Below are 22,411 nucleotides of genomic sequence, written 5' to 3' on the forward strand. Positions count from 1 at the left end.
GGGCGTCAGAGAGTGAATGAACACACTAATGCATGGTTAGTGGGGCTTTGAAATGGCCTGATCATTCTAGAGAGCAATTTGCAATCATGCAAAAACCTCACAAACTAACTAAAATGTTCCTCCCTTTGACCCAGAGATCCCTCTGCTAGTGAAAGCTAGAGGCAAATATCCATAGTAGCCCTTGGCGTAGGACCCAAGAACTGTCAACAAACAAGAAATGCATCTCCCCCCCAGTTGCAATGTCATCTCCTTTGGAGCAGGGGCTGTTTTTGCCATACTCAGTGCTTAATAAATGCTCCTTGATCATGAATACAAAGAACTTAAGAGAATCGGCATGGGAACTTCGATGAACTCTTGCAAAGTGAAGCAAGCGGTAAGTACTAAGAAAATGCCATCTGCAACTGCAATGGTGCCTGAAACGGAATGATGTAATGATAATGACCACTGCTGGCCTGGCGGGGATGAGCAAACACAGCCCTGCCCCGTTCTGCAGCACAGGAGACTCTGGGGTGCGCAATAGTGCATACATACACTGCCACAAGTCAGAGACAATCCGCTTTGGCTTGTTTCCGCAGGGTGTTTGGCAAATACCTACCCAAGAAATGACTCCTAATGAAAAATGATGTTCACCGTTACGGACAATTCTTGTCTTTTAATTTAAAGGAAATCTAAAAAAAAAAAGTCACCTATCTACATTAATCAAATGAACTGAATAATTAATTACTAACAAAATTTTTATTTGGAGACCCCTGAGCTAGGCAACATTTTCATGAGGAAAAATGCTGACAATTGTAGTAATCAGTGTGATATATACATATATATATATATATATATATATATATATATATATATATATATACGTATATATATATATATATATATACGTATATATATATATGTATATATATATATACGTATATATATATATATATGTATATATATATATATATGTATATATATATATATATATACACACATATATATATATATATATATATATATATAGCTCAAAGACATCACCATCACGCTGCCATTTTCCTTCAGAGGCAGTGAAGCTATAGTCCAGCTTTCAAACTTTTCCATCCACCTCTAATACACACAATCAGGTACACACCTCGATGGTGGTTTTAAATTGACAAAAATACTTGGCAGTTGTTACCAGTTGTAAACATGTTGTCTTAAAATTTTATTTTACCAGGCATTTTAAACTTTTAATTTCATGATTATAAATCTTTTACTGTGTCTACTTATATCTTTATTAAGGTAATTAAATATACAAATAAACAAAATTAAACCATTACAAAATAACCCACATGATGATTTTCACCTCAATTTCTAATACAATCATATTATCACATATTTTTAAACAGCAAAAATGCTTGTATACAAAGGACTTGGACATACTTAAAATGTAATCGGGTTCAGTATGTTCAGCAATTTTAGAGACAAGTTCTCTGAATGAAACATACACTTATCTGAGCCACCTCTCTTTAAACTATCCAAACTTTTAATAAAAAGTGGTAACACGTTAAATAGAATGCTACCATTTAACAATTAAGGCACCATGAAATTCCACTGAGAAGCTAAATGTACCCTATTTCTCAACTCAGTCCCTTTTTTGACTGAAAGAGTTAAATTATTAGGGTGGAGAACAAATTAGTAAACTGGAAGAGGAAACTCTCCCATAGATTTCTGAAAGGCCACATTGTGAGTGTCCTCAGTATAAGCAGCTCCCTACCCTCATATTTCCATGTTATTCATGACACCCTCCTGGGTGAACAAGGCATCATCCTTCTTGGGCAGGTAACCTTTCTAAAGAACCTTCTTCACCACAGTTCTGTGAAGGAGGCAGGGCAAGGATTACTGGGATTTTACAAAGACATCTGTTGGCACTAACCCTGGCCCTGGGTTTGTGCCTATGAAAGATGCTCCCCTCAAACTGGGCCCAAAATGGGTCTGAGTGGAGAAGAGAAGACTAGGTGGAGTCAGGGCCTTGCACTCCTGGGGTGGGAGACACAGGCCAAGGCTGACATCTCTTTTGTATCCTTAACACAGCACGCATCTCAGCTGGTTGAACCACCAGATGGAAATACAGTAAATGTGTCAGAAAACAAGTGAAATGTTATATTGTGTTTTCAACTTTTAAACAAATACAGATATATAAAAAATATGGAAAAATATATGAGTGCAAAACATAGCAGAATATATAAATAATGGAGTTTATAACAATTCCTCACCAAGCTATCCTTGGACTAAATGACTAACCGGCAACCCTAATCACCTACAACTCCGTGTCGCGACACGCCCGCACAGCACACACGGGTAAATCTTTTCAGAGAATCCCGAGCTCGTCTCGAGTCAAGTGCGTCGAGCTGCAGCACGCACGGTCATGGCTTTTCCAGTCGTTTGCAGGAGATGCTCAGAATACTTCTGGTTACTAATGGTGCCTTCATTCTTCACTTGTTCTCCATCGAGACCTATGGCGTTCTATGTGATCTTCCAGAGGAAGCACTGCCTACTTTGGAACCTTTCTATGTCTGTAACACGCCAATTGTGGGAAAAGACAGGAAAGGCAGATTGCCTTAACGTTACGTCCTTCAGTATATGGCTCCATTTAACAGCATCTGATAATCGGTTAGTGCCTAAGGCTGCGGAACTTTGGCTTTCTTAAAATTAGCATCGGTTGCTTGATTGTCGGCTTGTCACCAAACAGCGCAGCTTCACTTTCTGTCGTCGGGAATCTCTTCTGGTAGATGGCGGGATATTCCTTCTGAAACTTAAAAAGGAGATTTGGAAGGACAACTGAGTAAGGCTTGGAGAGGCCACCCAGTGTAAGGGTGAGAGCCCTGAAGTCACAGAGCTGGGTCCCTGTCTATGATGACGTGGTGTTTAAACTCCCGGGCTATTTAAACTCTGTAAAATGAGGTTGAACTAGATCACCTCTAGGGCATGACTAAATCTGAAAATATCATGTTTCTAAATACTGCAAATTACCATCATCTTTTATGTTCTCCTTTTGCCTTGGTATTTCACCAAGCAATGCTCATGCCCCAAGTGGTGCCAGGAAGGGTGGTGCATCCCGGAGGTACTTTGTCAAGCATTTCCCGCGGGCATCTGAGTTTCCACCTAGCAAGTTCGGTTTATCACCAGACTACAAGTTTAATCACTTGACACATTTATGCAGCAACAGTTTCATTATCACGCAGATCTGTATGGTCTGTTAATAAGAAAACTCCAAAAAATCCCAGAATAGAGACCTTGATTCTCTAAAGGCAATGACAAACAAGCACACTGATGTCAGGAACTGAGTTTTAAGATAAGTTTCCGGGGGGTCAGAATAGGCTCCCTTAATTTCCCTTACCTTCTATGTCTACAGCATAGTGTAATGATAACTGAGGTCCTGAAAATCTTGAAAGATTTCCAATCAAAGGGAGATTTAATTACGCTCACTACATGACATTTACACAGCAGCAAAGGCTGGAACAAGAGTGTTCTGACAGACTCCACAAGCAGCCGCCTCCTTGGGGCTTCACTGTAAGCCGAGTCTAGAGTTGGATTTGTGAAGGTCTGTCACCCACCTTCAGTCTGACTGTTTTATTAGGGCTGTCCTCTACATAAACTGTGGTTCTCTAACAATGTACTCAACTTAGAAAATGGTCATGTAACTATCAAAGGATTTCTTCTCTTACCTGCTTTAATTTTTTCTTTTTTTCTTTTAGAGGTAAGCTTTTATCTTTGATAATATTCTCCAAAAGTTCTGCAATTGCAACCTGAGAGGTAGAAACTTTCTGTTCATCAAATTCCTGGGTGCTTATCTGCTTACAGTAGGAGTAAGTTGGCAAAGCAGCAATCAGCTCATCCCCAGGACACGTAATCTGAGAATAAAGGGATATAAGAAAATTCTATCATTTCTGTTCTTCTATGAAAAGTGTCATTTCAATGAAATTTGGTAACTACTAGTCCACAGGTGAGGCACACCTGGAACTCTTTGGAAAGGCTCATTTCAACTTTGAAATGAGCTATAAAGTTTACTTAATGTTTTATTTCACTTGAAGACAGAAGTGCTGAGAGTCTACTAATAGGAGTTTCCCGGCACCTACGTGGCCCTTCCTCAGGTCATCCAGGTGCTTCTCCACGGCGGCCTGCAAGTGGGATGGCACTTGAAGAACTTCTTGATGATGATCCATCAGAAAGGAAACTAGTCGTGCAGCGAGCAGCTCATCGAGATCGACTTCCTCAGCGCAGCGCAGCACGCATCGGGAAAACGTCTGGATCATCTGGAAGCATTTCAGAAATTGGGAGTAAAAACCCAGACTTTCACAGGAATCAGAAGATCAGTCATTTCCTGGCAGTACCATGCTGAAGCATTCAGATGAAGCCATAAGCTGATTTCAATGTTCAAATGAAGACAACTTACTCCTGTTAGAAAGATTAAGAATGCTGGCTTTGCTTAAGTCTCTACTAACAATCTTGCATTAGCTGAGTATTTTTCAACCAAACAATTCCACGGGATTAAACAGGTTTAGGATTTTCTTTTAACAAATGTTCCTTATTTCATCAGGAAACTGGACAGCACTCATTAATACCAGATTGCTGTAAGCTGCTTAAGTTTAAAACTGGTTAGAAAATAGTGACTCTTTACATAAAATCAATTCAACAAAAATATAAATTAGGAGAATATATAACATACCAAAACCCAGTATTTATCAGGGGTTGCAAAATTGGAACTGGTTTACCTTTTAAAACTTTGGAAAAAAGTAATTTCATATCACATTCAGTTTAATTTAATCAAGATTTATTAAGTGTCTAATATAAACAATAACTGCTCTAGGCCCCGGAATGATTCAAACATCTATGCATGGACAAGTAACCTTAAAAGTTAGAAGGAACAAATGCACAGGAGAAGTCAGAGACAGGCACAAGCATTCAGGAAGAAGGGGGTAGGGGTAGGGAATCACTTATCTCTGAGAGGCCCAGAAAGCATCTATGGAAGAGAAGGCACCTGCCTTGAGCTTTAAGGAAATATTGAAAAAGTAAGTCTATGCCAAAGATGGCATGGGATACACAAAGATGTGGCGGGGTTAGGAAAGCACCGGAGAAGATCAGAAACCAGCTAGGAGTCCAGTTTAGAAATATGAGGTATATTAAGGGCAGTTGTGCCTTGGAGAACAGGGCAAGATATTGCTTCTCATCTATAGATAAGGGGCCCTGAAAGTTCTGGGTAGAGGACAGACATAAGCCAGTTTGCATACCAATAATGTACCATTAGCCAGATGAAGGACGGACTGGCCAGGGGCATATGAGGTAGGAAGCTTATTCAGTCTACGTGGGAAGTCATCAGGGCCTAAATTAAGGTGTTGCAAGAGAGGAGAGACACGTGGGGGAAGAATTAATAGTATTTTGCAACTGATTAACTGTGAGGATTAAAAGAAAGGGGAAGTCCAAGAGGGCAGAGGGCTCAGAGGTTTTGAGTCTACATGAATGAGAGAAGGACGGTGTCATACAAAATGAAAAACAACAACAACAATGAAAGTTAGGACATGAAGATCAGGGGAAAATTAATTTTGGATGAGTTTCAGATATTTGGGGGCCATCAGGATGGAAATATCCAACAGGATGGGGGACCTGCCAGGATGGGCCTTAGAAGAGGCAAGAATCCACATTTATCACTAAGCCCATTTTTAAAAATACAACCATAGGGGCAGCTAGGTGGCACAGTGGATAGAGCACCGGCCCTGAAGTCAGGAGGACCTGAGTTCAAATCCGGCCTCAGACCAAACATGTGACATTTACTAGCTGTGTGACCCTGGGCAAGTCACTTAACCCCAATTGCCTAAAAAAACCAAACCAAAACAAAAAAAAACAACCCAAAACACCAAACAAATAAAAATACAACCATACACAAATATAATGATCAGATTCTTAAAAATCTCATGGACCTTGGCTCTCCTGTTAATTGTCAATAATCGTCACATACATATTACAGAGGCCGAGTCTTTAGCCTTCCACTCCAAGTTTGGGTAGTTTTTATCTCATTGTGGCAACTCAAATTTTAAGCTTCACAAATCTGGACTGTTACAGAGATGTGATTCCTTTGTGGACGGCCATGTTTGTTCCTGATCTTTTCGGTGGCACATATGTGCACTACGATGGAGTGTTCAAGCTGATGTCACTAAGGGAACAGCATTCTTACTGAGGAAGTACCTTACAGAACAATCGCTCATTTCCAAAGTATCATTTTTGGAGGTATTTTTAAATGGTCTTTCCAACCTCCATGCCTTCATTAGAAAGGCAGGATTTGCAAATGGCAGAACACAGATGGTAGGGGCCTTTGTGGATTTTTCAGTCTTCCAGTCTTTTGAAATACTGCTCTCCATAGCCCTTCTATGTTGGGTAGATCATAGGGTCACAGGGAGCAGGTGGTGAGAGGGCATCACTAGTTTGTAATGTCTTTATGGGGGCTGATCAAATGTCAGCTTTGTGTGTTTGTCCACTCCACCTCATTAAATATGACTGGAGAGGGTGGGGGGTGGACATAGGGGACCTTCCAGATTCCCCATTTCAGGAGAAGGCCCAGGGCAGTAACCAATTCCCAACTGGGTTGGCATTTCATCTTTGTTTCCAGAAATTCTTCTTCCTGCAGGATGGAATCAACTCCAAACCTCCTCAGTACCCCTTGGCTCTGGTGGTCAACGGTGCAAAAGACTGCAAAGAGGACAAGGAGAACGAGGACTGGGAAAAGGCCACTGGATCTGGCAACTTGGAGATCATTGGTAACTTTTGGGGCAGTGATTTCAGGGGTCAGAAGACAGACTGTAAGAACAGGGTCACAGGGGGCAATCTGCTGATATTTTCTCTTACCGTCCTCTATGAGGCTGACCTACTTACGTTTCAGTATTAAACGTCCTCTCTATCTCCCCTTCCCACCAGAATCTACTACTTCTTAAAGAGAACACTTACGAGCGATCTTGTTCCCACCACATCGTGAAGTTTTGGCATGTCAACGTTCTGACTCATCCGAGAAATCATCCTCATGAGAAGCTGGAGCTTTCTCCGGTTTGGCGGAGGAAGCAACAAGCAGCATATCTGCAGGGCATCAACGGCAATTCTCTCTAAATGAGGCTGCAGTAAACCTACGAGGAAAAGTTACTACCATAAAAAAAGGCTCAGGGATACGATGACCTGCCATTAGCATGGAGTAAAAGCCGGCAGGTTTCATGTCGCCTTATTCCATTTATTCCTTAATATTGCTGTAATCTTGTTGTGGATGTTCAAATAAAGCAGGCTCTTGTTCACACCAGGGAGAAACAATGTGGTGAAACAGAGCAAAGACTCAACACGCAGTCGGGAGACCAGCATTTCTATCAGATGTGTGATCCTAGGCAAGTCATTACCCTCTCACAGTCTGAACTTCCTCATCTGTAAAATGGAGATAAGAACGCTTATACCACTACCTCTCTCACTGGGTCATGAAGCACTTCGTAAACCATAAAGCTCTATTGAAACGTCAGCTATTATGATACGTCCATCTGGACGTTAAGAATCATTCACTTGAACAACAACAAAAAAGGTTATTCATAACCAAAATCACTAGATATGGGGAAGAAGAATGATGGGAAGAGACATAATGCTATCACATAAAATATGCTACGGATCAAAAAGCTAAATAACTCAGATAAAACTTATGAAAATACAAAATACCTACAAAAAGCATGGTCAACAAAACATATTCTGCAAAAAGTAAAGCGAATTCTAAGGTACAAGAGGAAAGCAAAACACAAAGGGTTAGTCATCAGCGAAAGTCACTACATCATGCAGTGGGAAGCATCGCCCTTACTCTGTGTGACAGTCAGCACAGAAGAATCTGAAGGAAAAGACTCTCCTGAGAGCTCTAAGGTACTCTGGCAGAGTCTTTTCCTGCTTGTGGTTCTGGAATCCCAAGGCTCACTCTCCATGGCGACAGACGCATCTGTGGTGCTTTGTCCAAGGTGACCCACACAATCGGGCCTCATGGTAATTTCAGCAACAGGCAGATTGATGCGGCAACTGCTTCTTCTAGGATTACTGAAAAGCAGACTCTGAGACCGACACAGCTGTTTCAACTTGACTTTCCCATTGCATGATTCCTCCTGGTCATGAACAGTTACTGTACAAGTTCTTTTAAAAGCAGCACAGGATGACTTTGAACTCTCTCCGTCTGAACAAGTAGCCAGTTTGGAGCTCTCTTCAGATGCAGAATTTAAGAAGCTCAGACCTTCTGTCCTACCAAGCTCTGAAGTATCTACAATTCTTTCCAAAGAATAGTACCTTGGCTTAAGCTTAGATAAAGGCAAGACAGGTTCATTTTTCAAACCCATGAGGTTCTGACAACTTCCTCCAATGAAGACATTAGCCCTGGATCTTCCGCTGCTCGGATCACAAAGTGGCAGCTTTTCAGTGCACTGGGTTTTCAATTCCTTCTCATTTACATGAAGAGTATCAGGGATTTCTGATTCTTCCTTATGCTTCTCTTTATGAAGTAGGCTAAGAAGAAGACACTCAGTCGATTTGAAAGAGTTCATACTGTTTACATGGAGGGCTTTTGAAGACTGTGGATCATCTTGGATTTTATGTCTTCCACTGGTTCTATTTGGAACCGTGATGTAGCCACAGACAACTAACAGAAAATGAAACAAAAATCAAGATGCAACTGGTTTGACGGTAGACAAAAACAGAAAAAAAGTTAAAAAAGCATCATATATTGTTAGTAATATATAAAAAGCAGGTATTTAATTCAGAGGCCACTTAAAAAACAAACATGCAAGATTAAAATGCCAACATGCAAGACAGAGTTTTCCCCTCAAAATACGACCATTTTACTTTAAAAAAAAAATCTGCACAGCTGATTAAAATTCCTACTTCAAATATTTCCAATCAGAAAATAATTAGGATTTCTACCATCTATGTTCATCTATTAATTACCCTAAGAATTCCATCATTTTAATAATGAAACTAAAAAGTTCTCTATTGTAAAGGTTTCCTTTGCATTTTTTATATAAGCAAAGTCTAAAAACTAAAAGCCATAGGAAACAAAACCTCATACATACCCAATATATTAACAAATAACTCATAATATTCGAAAGTAAGTAGTGGCTCTGGGAGATCTAGAAAATAGTCAGCAATGGTTCGGAATACATCTCGTTCAAATCCAACGTAAGTTGGTTGGCTCAGGTCATTACTTCTTGGCCCTAAAAGATTGACAAAAGGGTATATGCGCTTGTACCACAAATCTTCTTTTAAAAAAGTTTCTTTTAAGAGCTGTAAACTTCAACAATAAACCTCTCTATAACTAATCTTTAACGTTTTATGTATAGTCCAACAGAGAGTAATGGAAAGCCCACAAGGTACATGGGTAGAAAAACGGATAGAGGAGGGACAGGTAGCAGTCAAAGGCAGGGCAGGTTATGTGCTGGGGTAGGAAGCTCATTGTAGGGATTAACTGACATTGGCAAAATGAAGCCATTAAAGAGACCAAGGCAAGGGCAAGGAAAAGGGGGGACTCTCAAAAAGGGGCAGGGCATGAGCCTGTCAGAATAGGGCTGAAAACACAAAAGCTCACAGACAATTCTAAAGGTGACAAAAAGAGGAAGATGAAAGAGAAAAGGACTGCTTTTCTAGGTGGATGGGGTGAGAGATGGCCCAGAGAAATGCTCAACTTCTTTTATCTGTTTTCTCTGCCAAGAAGAATGATTTTTGGACTGTCAAGGTTGGAATAAGGATGATTAAGAATAACAGAATAAGTGAGTGGCAGGTAAGAAGGGCTAATCTGAGCTGCTGAACCCACTGCCTGAGTGTTCCGGTTCCCAGCAAGGGCACCGCCATCCTCCTCTGTCCTCCCTTACCCCCCGCATCTACCCTGTCCTTCAGTGCTGCTCCTCCCCACACTCCCACAACCAGAGCCTTCTCTCTGCTTCCTATTCTTCATCTCTCTTTATTCTCCAAGTCACACTGTGCCAGGCAGCTGCCAAGGTGGTTTTCCTAAAATCCAAGTCTCAGAGTCTCCTTTTCTCCACACACTTGAGTAAGCGGTTTGGAATTCATGGCTCTTCACATGGCGGGTGTGTAGCCATCACCACGCCCCCGCCCCCCCCAGTCTACCCTCCAAGGAATCTGACCTTGTCTCTCACTGTTCCTCACACTTTCCCCCAGCGCCTGATGTTCACCTCTCCCAGCAGCATCTCTTACTTCCATTATGACTCAGCACAAGCACCACCTTCTGCGTGATCTCTCAGACGCTAGTGGGGTCCCTCCAAGCTACCTGGTACTTATTTTGCATATATTTCCGTAGGCACCTACTATTTTCCTGGACAGAATATAAGCAATTTGAGAGCAGCCATGGTTCCATTTTTGCTGGCTCTAGGCCTCCACACCTGGCCCAGAGCAGCTAATAAATGCTTATTAATTGATCTTTGAAAAATCAGGGAGAATGGGAATGACAACATGGATTTAGGGCATGGCAATGCAGTTCTAATGTTCAAAAATGGGAAGAGAACACGCTAAAAAATACAGGGTAGAAACCCTGACTTCAATGTTTGGTGAAATTCTGGAAAATCTGATTAAAATGACTGGTTAGAAAAGGCCCCAATATGGCTTTACCAAGAGTCTCACTCCCTTTGTTCACAATGTCACTGGACCTGTAGGTTGTTTCTGTGGCTACAGCCGTTGTGTACAGCGCCCCCAGTGCTGGTGACTTCAGTCTGCATCAGCACAGGGACTAAGTGCCTACTATGTGCCTGCAGGCAGTGGGGTTGCAAGTACAACGAATGAAGCTTACACTCTCACCGGGAAGATGGGAACATACAAAACCATTCATAGCACAATTAGCACAACAGCGAATAAATCCAAATACATACAAAGGAGTTAAGCAGAAGGTGGCTCAGAAGGGAGTGCACGAGCAGTTGGGGGCTTGAGCCGGGTTGCACAGGAAGGCAAGGCCTCAGGCAAGTAGCAATAAGGGGAGAGGGCATTCCAGGCCTGGAGGACGATCAGGGCAAACAAAGAAGGTCTAGGATCAAAAGGCTAAAGAACACAGGTGATCGTTCTGCCCAGCTAAACAAACTTTATGTCAATCCTACCAGAGGACGATAAGCCAGTTAAAAAACAAAAAAAGCTACCAAAAGTCCACAAATGCACCACAAAATACACCATTTATAAAGACACCTATGTAATTTTGGATTCTCTGGGTCTCACTTTAATTTTATTCAGAACTTTTAAAATAAAATTCTAAACATCCCATCTCTTCCATTAAAGACAATAAAACGAAACATTCTCGCATAACTTACAATTCGCTAGACACTTCATAGCAGATAGTACCCAGTGAGGAAGGTCGTCTATACAGCAAAACAAAGCACAGTCAATAACTCACCCGCATAGAATGGGAATGAAAGCAATGCCATAAACAACTCTGTTTAGCATCTGAATTTACATCATTTTAGAAGCTCAATTCCTTAAAGTAGCATGCAGGTGAACTGAGGAACAGCGATCTCATTTGTGTGCTGAGTTGCTCTGGTCATGAAGGTGTGGTTCTCCTCCCACCCACAAAAACCCCACAGAGCTAACTGAACCGTGACTTCCTGGAGCTTCTTTTCCTCTACACTGTTGGAAGAATGACGAAGTTGTGTTGGTCCATAGCAACTTGTCATGTCTTCTCCATTGAAGAGTGTGAACTCTTTGAGAGCAGACGGACTTGGCTCAGTGAAGGTTTTGTCACTCATTCAAGAATCAAGTTCCTATTACTACAGTTTTATCTCTTCCTAAGCAGCCTTATTAAGTACATAATTCCTCAATCTAGAATCACATGCATGACGAACACAGCCCCTCCAAGACACTGGCAGTGGTCATGAACTGCTGTGGCCAGCTTTAGTCTCTTCATCCACTGAGCAGTCCATCCTGAAGCCCTTTTAGCTTGGTCAGGCCTGCCAGATTGTATTCTAAGGAAATAGCTTTGGCTAACTTAAGGATACCTTCATGCCACCCTCTGTGAAGCTTTAGTGAATGATTAAAATCACCCACACACATTTCTGATTTTAGTATATGATATGTCTGAGACAGGGCAATAGTTTAACTGGTTATGTTATATATTAACACGGTTATAATCACAAAACATCTACTTAATGGAATATTTCACATTATTTTAGCTGAAAAGACAAAAATGTTTAATTCTTAGATTCTCACATATTAGAAGAGTTGGTATGCTCTGCATGGGATAAAGAGGATTCTGTTTTCTTCAATAGCTCGAAGCACTGTCCTTTTGTGCCTTAAGCAAGATAAAGCCATGACTATTTCTTGGGAACTGGGGCCTTAGTATAAATTGACTCAAACAGTTTAAATAAAATTATTTGTACAACAGTTGCTGTGGTTCATATGTCTAATATTTAGATAAATCTACGTAATAGACAAAAGTAAAGCCCATGTCTAGAACACTTATGAAAAGGACATGACTATAGAGTAGCAAAACTGGAAAAAAGCTTTAAAAAATAGAAATACAATCAAATAAAGTTCTACAAACGCAGTCAAAGCAAAACACTGGCCCTCAGGAGTCTGCAAACACCTGCTTTATTATACTGATTTATTTTGATCTGTTCTCTCCACTGCCAATCTGTGTGATAACCCACCATACCCTAATGAGGGTATTCCAGTCACCTGCCTTCAGCGCTAAGCCCTGGCAGCAGGGCAGTTTTGCCTGAGGCAGGACAGAGGATAAACACAGAAATCGTCCCACAGCACTAACTCCAGTCCCCTACCATGACATCACTGGCATCACTCAACATCATCCCTGTATAACTGTGTCCTCACTCCGACGCCTGGCTCCACCCTTACTCTAGCCACAAGCCCAACAAACAAGCTCCTTTTCTAAGTACTGGACGCGCTTTGATATACTGACCAGCTTTGTTCTGCAGTACAACTACTCCGTGTTTGCTCGTGTTGGCCATGTTATATGTTATATACTGAGGTATTACTTGCGCTGGATCCAGGACTTCTTCTAAAGATGGCGTACCTAAAATGGTTTGTAAGCTGAATGGAAACAAGGAAGAGAATCTTGCTTCAGAGAACAAGGAAAAGACAATATAAAAATAAGCTGCCCTCAGATTCTTTCAAAGACCAAATCTGATCTGCAAAGAGATGAATTTTAAAAGAATAGAAGTAGAAATCATCTCCCCATTTTCCCTTCAGCAAAATTTCACAGATATGAGTGTGTGTGTGTGTGTGTGTGTGTGTGTGTGTGTGTGTGTAGAGATAGACAGAAAGAGAGAAAGAGTTACTTTGTTCCCCTCAATAACTTTTTAGGATTCTATAATAGTCATCTCAGGAACACATATAAAACTTGGGTTTAGAGGGCAAAAAAAGAGAATTTAACTGAAAACCTTAAATTCTTTGAGACTATACATACAGTTTTCACTTGTATATCTGAATAAAAAAGACCAAAGTTTGAATAACTCAAGAACCTGGTCATAACTAACTACAGACTTACTGCATCAAAATAATGTGTCTCCACATTTCTTCGACATCTTCTTGGCTTATTTCCCTTTCCTCTACCGGGTTTTCTTTATTTTCATCTCCAGTTTCAATTTTAACATTTTCTGTAATTTCCTAAAAAATGAATAGCACAGGTTTAGCTTGGTAAAATGTATTAAAATAATTTACCAAATAGGAAATGATTAATGCTTTCCTTAAAATGCTTAGTAATTGAGTCATTTCTTCCAAGTGGTGCTGCAGACAAGGGCTGCCTGCCTCAGTTATGAAAGGTCATCCCCACAAGCAGCAGCTTTCATTACATCTGTGGGTTCCAACAGTCACTGTTAACTAACAAGGAGAGAACTTAGGCTTCTATGACATAACTCAGGGGTCTTTTGCTGCACCTTCAATTTCTCTGGGTATTAAGGTCAGTTTCTTGGGATTTATGAAGTTATTGAAAAGCATGCATAACTGAAGAAACACGTCATTTTCAAACAGAAACTCAATCTTCCAAATAAATTACTAAAATACAAAGATACTTTTAAAAAGCAGCCCATCACACAACAAGGGATTGCTTCTCTTTGACCATAAGGTCCTTGTAATAAGGAATTGCTTTATTCTTTGTCAGCACCTCGAAAAGAGTCTGGCCCATAGTAGGTGCTTAATAATTACTGTTACGTCATCAGCAATAGTAAGTTAAAACCGAATTCCTTATTAACACTGAAACATAAACTACGGTGCGAGCCTTACAAGTTGGACTTCCCCAAGCTAGGGAGAATCCGTCACTGAGGCCACAGAGCTATGGTTAGAAAAGCATTCTGTAAAGCTTAAAAAACTATAAATGTTAGCTGTTGTTACTATTTCCAGGAAAGAGATTATGTGTTCCCAGTGGGTTACATGTATCAGCCGGGGAAAAACCAGACCCTTGAAATGAATGTGTGCTCAAAACTTTCTTCTTCGGTGAAAGTAAAAAGGTTACAGAAGAGCAGACTTGAGGCCATTCCCGACTTTGGGCCACGAAGCCAAACAGTCCTTACATACCAACAAGCAGCAAATGAATCTAAGCTCCTACTTTCCTCACTCCTCAGAAAGAACGACATTTTGTTCAACTGGAAAATCTGGGGGTTGCTAGATTTAAAGCAAACCCTGGAAGGCACCTTCTTAGGCATGGAGAGGAGTTATTGGAGCGTGCAGCCTTCTGCCTTCCCCTTCCTCCATAACCTCTGCTGACTTGGTGAAAACGACATGCTCCCAGTGGGCCATTACCCAGGGATCAAGAGGTATGCATTTTCCATAAAAGTAATTTCATAAATGTTGATTAGACAGTTGAAACCATATTATCAATACCATTTAAAACACATTTTCTAAGATAAAAGGAGTGATTACCCTCCATCTGGCTTCCTGGATAGTCTACAGGAAGCAGAGGTGTAACTTCTTTAACTAAAGAAATCTCAGTCCTCCATCCTCCATTCTTTCTCTGAATCCTACAGGACCCACCTTATTTTAACCTTCACCTGCATTTAAACACTATGTCTGGTCCGCTTCTGGTTTGACCCCAGACTCCTAACTTTGTTCCTCACCGGGTCATTCCTATTTCTTTGCTGACTTGCCGCGCTCTTCCAGTAGAGCTGCATGGCTCATCCTCAGTGCTGCTTACTTTGCTTCCCTTGGCCCTTAAAAGATCACCCCTTGGCCCAAATGCCTTCTCTCTGCCAGCAGGAAGAACATGTGGATTAGCTGTTCTGTGCCTGTCTGGGAATCTCTTGATCTCTGGTGACTGGCTAGAGTTATGTTACTCACATATCAGGCTGCTCTGAAAAGACTGACTGAAAATGAACTTTTGAAACCCAACTACTTTTAAGCTTGGGATTAACTGAATGAGCTTTAGATGGGGGAAGGTTACTTTACTTTTTATTGATTATTGGAAATCATGTCAGTCGGAAACATGCATTACCTGATAGACATGCTTTTTAGGAGTTCTCCGAGATAAATGTCGTAACTTAAAGATACTTTCTTTCTCTTTAGAAATATTTTCTAAACTGCTTTTTCTCAATTCTGGACGATGGCGTGGTACACTTTTAAGCGGAGAAGTTGTAGGAAACCTGTTACAAAAATAGATTTGAATTGATATAAACTGTGAGACTGGGAATCATGTTCTGTAGCTGTTATGTATGATAATCATACTGATTAACAAGATACAGTAATATCAGATTATGTGGCCCTGCTAGGGAATGAAATGTTTTACTTAAGTGACTTTTCTGGAGGCACATCATTCTATTCATACTTACCTAGCTCTTTAAATAAAACAAACCCAAAGTACTAGAACCTTTCCTGACGACTCAAGGTCAACAGCATGAGCGTCTGTTACTATACTTTGTTGTAATACAATGACATCAACTTGGTGTGAGGCTCTTTGGTCCCCTATTAAATGCCTCTAGAATACTAATCTTTTTTAGTCCTCTTAACAAATTTTTAAAGTCTCTTTTCTTGCAGTGAAAGGTAATCACTTACCATTCTGTTTTCCACATATTTTTTTGTCTGCCTTTGAGGCCCCTGCCTCTTAAACTTGCTGCTGTGGTCTGGGAAAACACATAAAAAGCTTTGAAAAGAGGACTTGCCCTCCCAACCTCATCCCACCAATCAGTGGGAAGACAGGCCAGAATCACTTGTTGCCACTTAGGGGAGCTATGGACTTATCTCTTCTTCCAATAACCCTTATTTCCTACTGCTAAAAGGATCCCATGGCCCCATAGCACTGTACCTCTGAACCCATTATCCTCTTGGTAGGGGACCATCTGCCCTATTACTCCTTAAAGATCTTGGTTTTTCCATTGTCTTGGTACTACCTGGCCCTTCCATCTCTGGGTATCCTCAGCACTTAATAAATTCTTTCCTCTTTCACCCTATTCCTTGATGTAGGCACATACATATCACAGTAGGTACAAATATATCACAGGAGAGAATTTGGACTGGTGGTAAAGAGTCTTGGACTCTATCATTCACTGACTTTGTATGTGACTTTAGGAAAATCATTTCACCTTTCAGAGCCTCATTTTCTTCATTTATAAAAATGAGGGGGTGCTCAGTGATCTGTAAGATCTTGTACAGAACTAAAATGTTCTGAGTTCACATTAGAATTCTCAGCAGTTGATATCATCGCTACTTTACTAAGACAAAAACCAGTCCATCTAGGGGTGAACTCCTTCACATCCTCTACACCCCCAGTTCATTAAATGGAATTATTATTTTACATGTCAAAATCCTAAATTTTACTCTAGCATTACTATTCCAGAAGAAATTTTTTAAAAACTCCAATTGATAAATGGTCAAAAGATATGAACAAGTAGTTGTTAAAGAAAGAGATTAAACTGTCAACAGCCATATGAAAAATTGCTCTAAATTACTAATAATTAGTGAAATGTAAATTGAAGCAGCTCTAAGGTGCTCACTGGATTGATAAAGATGATGAAAAAGAAAATGACAAATGCTGGAGGGTCTGTGGGAAAATAGGCACATTAATGTACCATTTTTGGAGAATAGTCCAGTCATTCTGGAAAGGAATTTGGAGCCATGCCCCCAAACATTCAAGTATGAAGATATTCTTTCACTCAGTGATAATAGTACTAGGTCCATTCCCCAAAGAAAACAAGGAAAGAAGAAAAAGACTCAAAGGCATGAAATATTTCCATCAGTGCTTTCTGTAGTGGCAAAGAACTGGAAACTAAGGGGGTTCCGATCAATTGGGGAATGGCTGGACAAATTATGGTATATTAATGCAATGGAATAGTATTATGCTGCAAAAAATGAAGAAAGAGATGAATGCAGAGTAAAGTAAGTGGAACTAAAGAACACTTTATACAGAAATCATGTTGTAAAGCCACAAACAAGACTTAAGAACTCTAATCAACACAGTGACAACCTTGACTCCAGAAGACTGATAATGAAGCATGCTGCCTACACTGCCTGACAGAAGAGGTCGTGAACTCCAGGTGCACAGTAAAACATACATCGTTGGACATGGCCAACAAGAAAGTTTGTTTTGCTCGGTTCTGCATGTGCCCAGGGGCATACAACTAGCAAGTATACAAAACAGCTTCCAGTAAATATGTGGTTTGCTATTATCATATTGGGGGGAGCCAGGTGGCTCTGGGCCTGGAGTCAGGAAGACCCGAGTACAAAAGTCACCCGGTTTGCCTTGGTTTCTTCACCTGTAAAATGAGCTAGAGAAAGAAATGGCAAACTACCCTTAGTTATCTTTGCAAAGAAAACCCCAAATGGGGTCATGAAGAGTGGGACATGACCATATAAATATGAACTGTGCTACAATATAATTTGAAATCTAAATTTTTTTTTATATTGCTAACACTCACTTAGGCTGACCTTAAAATGCCTCCCATCACTTTCATAAATATCCAAAGTCGATTATATCTCAATTGGTTTCCATTGATATCCATTGCCTTTAAATTTCACAAAAGAAGCTGGAAGGTACCCCTGATACCATCCTTCAAACTCTCCACAAGCAGAATCCCTCCTACAGCATACCAGACAAAGGAAAGGGAAGGGGCCAGCTCTCCTGGTTACAAAGCTTGTCTTGCCTTCCAGCCTAAATTTAAGTCTTTATCCCACCCATCCACTGCTCCAGGTTCTGTCCTCTGGGGCCAAACAGACTAAGTTTAATTCCCCTCTACAGGACAGTCCTTCAAATAAGTGAAGGACTTAAAAACAGCAACAGGTCATGTCTTCTCTGGTCTTGTCTAAATTAGCTCCAATTTCTTCAATAAAATGTGGTTTTGCATTTCAAAATCCCCAATTTAAAGCCAATTCACTTTAAAAGTACTATTCCAAAGGGGCTCTGATAAAATTGAGACCTACATGGACCAAGGTGGGTGGGGAGAGGAGAAGGGAAGGGAAAGCTATATTCCCTACAGAAAGTCTTTGTTCTGGCAAACTAACTGGAAATAAATAATTCATCAAGAAACCGACTTCTTGTTAAGCAGTTTGATTCTACAATTAACACATCTGCACAGCACCTGAAGAGCTGACTGTTGTCATCAAGATTTTCTGATCCCCATCTTCCTTTAACATCTTCAATTACATGATTCTTGAGGAATTTTCTTAACAACTGAACAGTCTGTTGCCTTGTAACTTCAGGACCAAAATTGCTATTACTTCTTAATAGTTCATACAGCCAATCTACCGCTTCACAGGCAGTAAAACAGTTGCCATGCTTTTTAAAGTGCTGCCTGTGTTTCCTTAGAGGCATTCCTGCTCGAAAACAGGTGGTAACTTCATTCCACTGCAAAAGGGAGAATATTAAAAACATTTCATTTTTAATGTATTTAAGTAGACAGTTACTTTAAATAGTCGTCATTCCTATCACATTGCAAAATGATTGAAGAAAAAAATGTCCCTGTATCTGATAGGCACAAAAACCACCGTGCCCTAAATGATTTTTGTTAATTCCAGTCCCGAATATCACTCTTACACAGCAATTTTCATTCCAAAGTATTCCACAGGACCGCCAGTCTACACAGAAAATCTGTGAAAAATTTCAACCGGTTTGCTTTGGGACCCTGCATTGAGAGGGGGGTTTATTAGTACTAATCAAAACCCACAGACTTCAGTGAAGGTATTGTTTTAAGTGTTCCAGTTATTTACTTCGGTCCCCCTCGATGCTGGAGATGCTATAATCCAAATCCCAACATACTTCCATTTTTCTTTAACTGTGGGCTGGATTTAATCGGAGGACACGAGTTCAGATCCCCAGGGACCCCGCGACTTTGGCGGGCCTCAGCTTCCCCACTTCCATAACGAGGGTCCTCTAGACTTGCATCACTCCTTTAGGGGATGGGTGGGAGCGGTGTGGACGGCGCTGACGTCAACGTCCTAACAAGCGTCTACACTGGAGCTCCCATCAAATAACCACGGGACCGGCCCAGCCTCTTCGTCGGGGTCTCATCCGCGAGGACTGCCCCCCCCGCCCCCGTTCAGACCCGGCCTCGACCCGGGGGGTGGGAGTGGGGGGGCTGAGGCCTCTTTTTAAAAATAGCTCACCCAAGCGACCCAGAGGGGCAGCCGCCACCCCCCGCCTGTCCAGCCGCTGACCGCCCCTCCTCCCAGGTCTCCCCTTCCGGCCCAAAAGAGCGCGCTTCAGACACCCGGCCACGCAGCGGAGCGAGCCCGAGATCTGGGTCCGGAGCACCGGGGGCCTCGGCCCTCCCCCGGCCCCGCCTGTGGAGGGCCCCGGAGGGATCGCCGCGGGGGCCCTCAGGGAAACTGAGGCCCGGCGCGGCCCCCTTACCAGCTTGGTGGCCCGATAGGGCCCCGTGGTCACCCCCCGGCTCTCCATGCTCCCCGCCGGGCTCTGCTAGCGCCGCGGGCCTCCCCCCATGGCGGCGCCCGGGGCCCGAGCAGCGAAGCCTCCTCGGCCTCCGCCACCCCCTCCAGCCGCGGCACCAACCGTCTGCCGGGCGTCCCGAGAGCGTTTGAATAGCCCGGGCGGCGCCGCCGATTGGCTGGAGGCTGCACCACGTGACGCGATCGTGGGCGGGAAGAAGGGATCCGGGGCGGGGCTTGTGCGGCGGGGGCGGGGCTTCTCTGTCCAGGTCCAACTGTCGGGTCCCTCGTGGAGGGATGCGGGCGCTGCTCTGGGCAGCACTCTGAGCGGTGAGCAGGCCGCCCAGGAGGCTGCTGGAGAGCCCTCCCGCAGAGGAAGGGGCCTTCTCCACCCTTCTCTGGCAGCAGGGTCTGTTCCCGAAGGAAGGCCAGACCAGAGGCATTGACACGTCCCCAAGTCAGCCACAGAGGGGAGCCGGGGGAGGCTGGCTCTGCGCTGCCGACAGCGAGGAACAGCGGTTTTCCTATTAAGCCAGCCTCCAGCCCCTCCCACTGAGACGAGGGACCGCAGCCTCAAAACTGTGGGAGGAGAGCTCAGCGTTGGGAAAAGGTGAGGAAGGGGATGGGCTGCAGCACGGAGATGTCAGCCGAAGCATCGGTCTCCAGGCGCCAGCAGAGACGCCCAACACGTGCTCGTTCCCACGGGGGATTCCTCTCCTCTGGAAGACACAGAAGGGCATTACAACGTGGCCCCCAGAATCAGAATGCAGAATTCAGTTCAGTTCAGTAAGCGCAGGGAGTGGCCTGAGCTTCACACATTGGCTATGTGACTTGGTCTGTTTGCCTCGGTTCCCTCCACACCCGGGGGACCCCTGATTGTCCTTTAGCCTCTTCAGACCCATCTGGTCCCCCGGGGGAATTCTGTGTAAGGAGAAGGAAGAGGCAGAAACTCCTCTGAAATGATTCCTCTCAGTGCAGCTCCTGCACTGCTGAATTGGCTGGCCCTGGACCATTTCAGATGAGTTTGCTGTTTTACGTGTAGGCGCTGAGCTGTGTGCCTCACTCGGTCATTCTATCCAGTGATGCTCTGAAAAAGACCAAGGGCTTTTCACCACAGTGAATACAGTTCTGATGGATGGATTCAGCTGTATTGTCTGGGCCTTACCTGAGGTAGGGAGAAAACCCCCACCCTTCCACAGTCGTGGCTGTGACCACGCAGAAGCCATCCTATGGGTTTTGCAGACGTGATTTCTTGTTCAGAAATGCCAGAAACTGGAGGAGCTTTCACATCGCTGTTCCTAGATTCAGAATGATCGGGCCTAGAAGGACCCTTAGAATTCCTCTTGTCCAAACCGCTCATTTTATGGAAGGGGAAACTGAGGCCCAGAAGAGTGGAGAGTTTTGCCCAAGGTCACATGGGTCTTCAGCACTGGAGCTAGGATTTGAACCTGTGTTTTCTGACTGCAGAGCCAGTATTCTTTTGAATCAACTATACCATATCCTGGGATTTAGAATTGGAAAGCACATAGATGTAGTGAATCTACTGAGGCCCAGAAAGGTTTAACAACTCACCCACATCACATGTAGTAAGTACCAAAGGTAGAATTTGAACCCAGCTCTCTTGACTCCAAATGTAATACTCTTTCTGCTACAGTACATTCCCACATAAGTCGTCCTCCTGCCGCAACTGGTTTGGGATAGCCAATGACCCTTGGTTAACTAGTCTGCCACATGCTAAATCATACAGTTATTGAATAAATGCTTAGATCCCAAACTTCAGGCCTTGCTCTTTACATTTTTGGACTTTTCAGCCTTCTTCATCAGTGAGGCTCAGCCCTCGGGGATTTTAACCAACTGTGTTATTTTCACTCCTACATACACATTTATGAAGATAATGAATTGGTTATTTTTAAAACAACCTTTCAGAGTAGAGCTACACGCCCTTCGGTTTGTTCACCAAATTTCTAATTATCCTAGTATTACATTGATTTAAGCCTTTTCTTCTTTCTCACTGGATTGTTCTGGATTTCAAGGCATATCAAATCATCTTGGCATTTGGGGTTTTCACAAAAACCCTTAAAGCATTCTCTTATTCTCAAACCTTACGAATGAGAACACACCCCTTTCTGTATAGAATTAACAGGGAACTTGTCTCATATCAGTTATCAGACAAGGAAGGAAAAATAGAACTCTTGAGAGATATGTGGAGAGCCACTAGAAATTTGATAATTTGATTGAAAGTATAAATTGCAAGAAGAATCAACAAGGCCCAGTGGGCAGAGTTAACTGTCTACATAGGTGTCGGGTACAGATGACAAAGTGCAATTCCTTCCTCTCAGTAGACAGGTGGGGGGCTATGGGTGCAGAATGTTTGTCCGTCAGTTTTGATTTTCCATTCTCTTTTTTTTTGTTGTTGAAATACAAACGTGTGATGCTTTATATAAAATGTCTTTAAGTTTGGAAAGCACTTCCCATCTGTTATCTTATTTAAGTGTCATGACAATCCTGTGTGTACTTACGGTAAGTGTTATTATCCTCATTTTACAGAAGGCAGGAATTGAATCTGGGTCTTCCTGATTAT

The 22,411-nt window shown here is 42.4% G+C and overlaps 1 protein-coding gene across 3 annotated transcripts; it reads right to left on the bottom strand.

The window, feature by feature from the left end:
- Positions 1-1,232: 1,232 nt before the first annotated feature.
- Positions 1,233-19,967, bottom strand: DEPDC1 (DEP domain containing 1). 3 transcript variants are annotated; one of them, XM_020993149.2, is made up of 12 exons: positions 19,796-19,967; positions 18,525-18,790; positions 15,449-15,596; positions 13,511-13,629; positions 12,923-13,053; positions 11,322-11,369; positions 9,087-9,227; positions 7,838-8,656; positions 6,961-7,133; positions 4,101-4,277; positions 3,690-3,875; positions 1,233-2,776 (listed from the first exon to the last, which is right to left on the bottom strand). In XM_020993149.2, the coding sequence occupies exons 1-12, from the start codon at positions 19,841-19,843 to the stop codon at positions 2,636-2,638; spliced, it is 2,397 nt and encodes a 798-aa protein (XP_020848808.1). In that variant the 5' UTR covers positions 19,844-19,967; the 3' UTR covers positions 1,233-2,635. The 3 variants fall into 3 exon arrangements, with proteins under 3 accessions (XP_020848808.1, XP_020848810.1, XP_020848811.1); XM_020993151.2 differs by lacking the exon at positions 7,838-8,656; XM_020993152.2 differs by lacking the exons at positions 7,838-8,656; positions 9,087-9,227; positions 11,322-11,369.
- Between the last annotated feature and the right edge of the window lie 2,444 nt (positions 19,968-22,411).

Source organism: Phascolarctos cinereus, unplaced genomic scaffold, assembly GCF_003287225.1.
Source record: "Phascolarctos cinereus isolate Bilbo 61053 unplaced genomic scaffold, phaCin_HiC Scaffold_5;HRSCAF=322, whole genome shotgun sequence".
Classification (NCBI taxonomy): Eukaryota; Metazoa; Chordata; class Mammalia; order Diprotodontia; family Phascolarctidae; genus Phascolarctos; species Phascolarctos cinereus.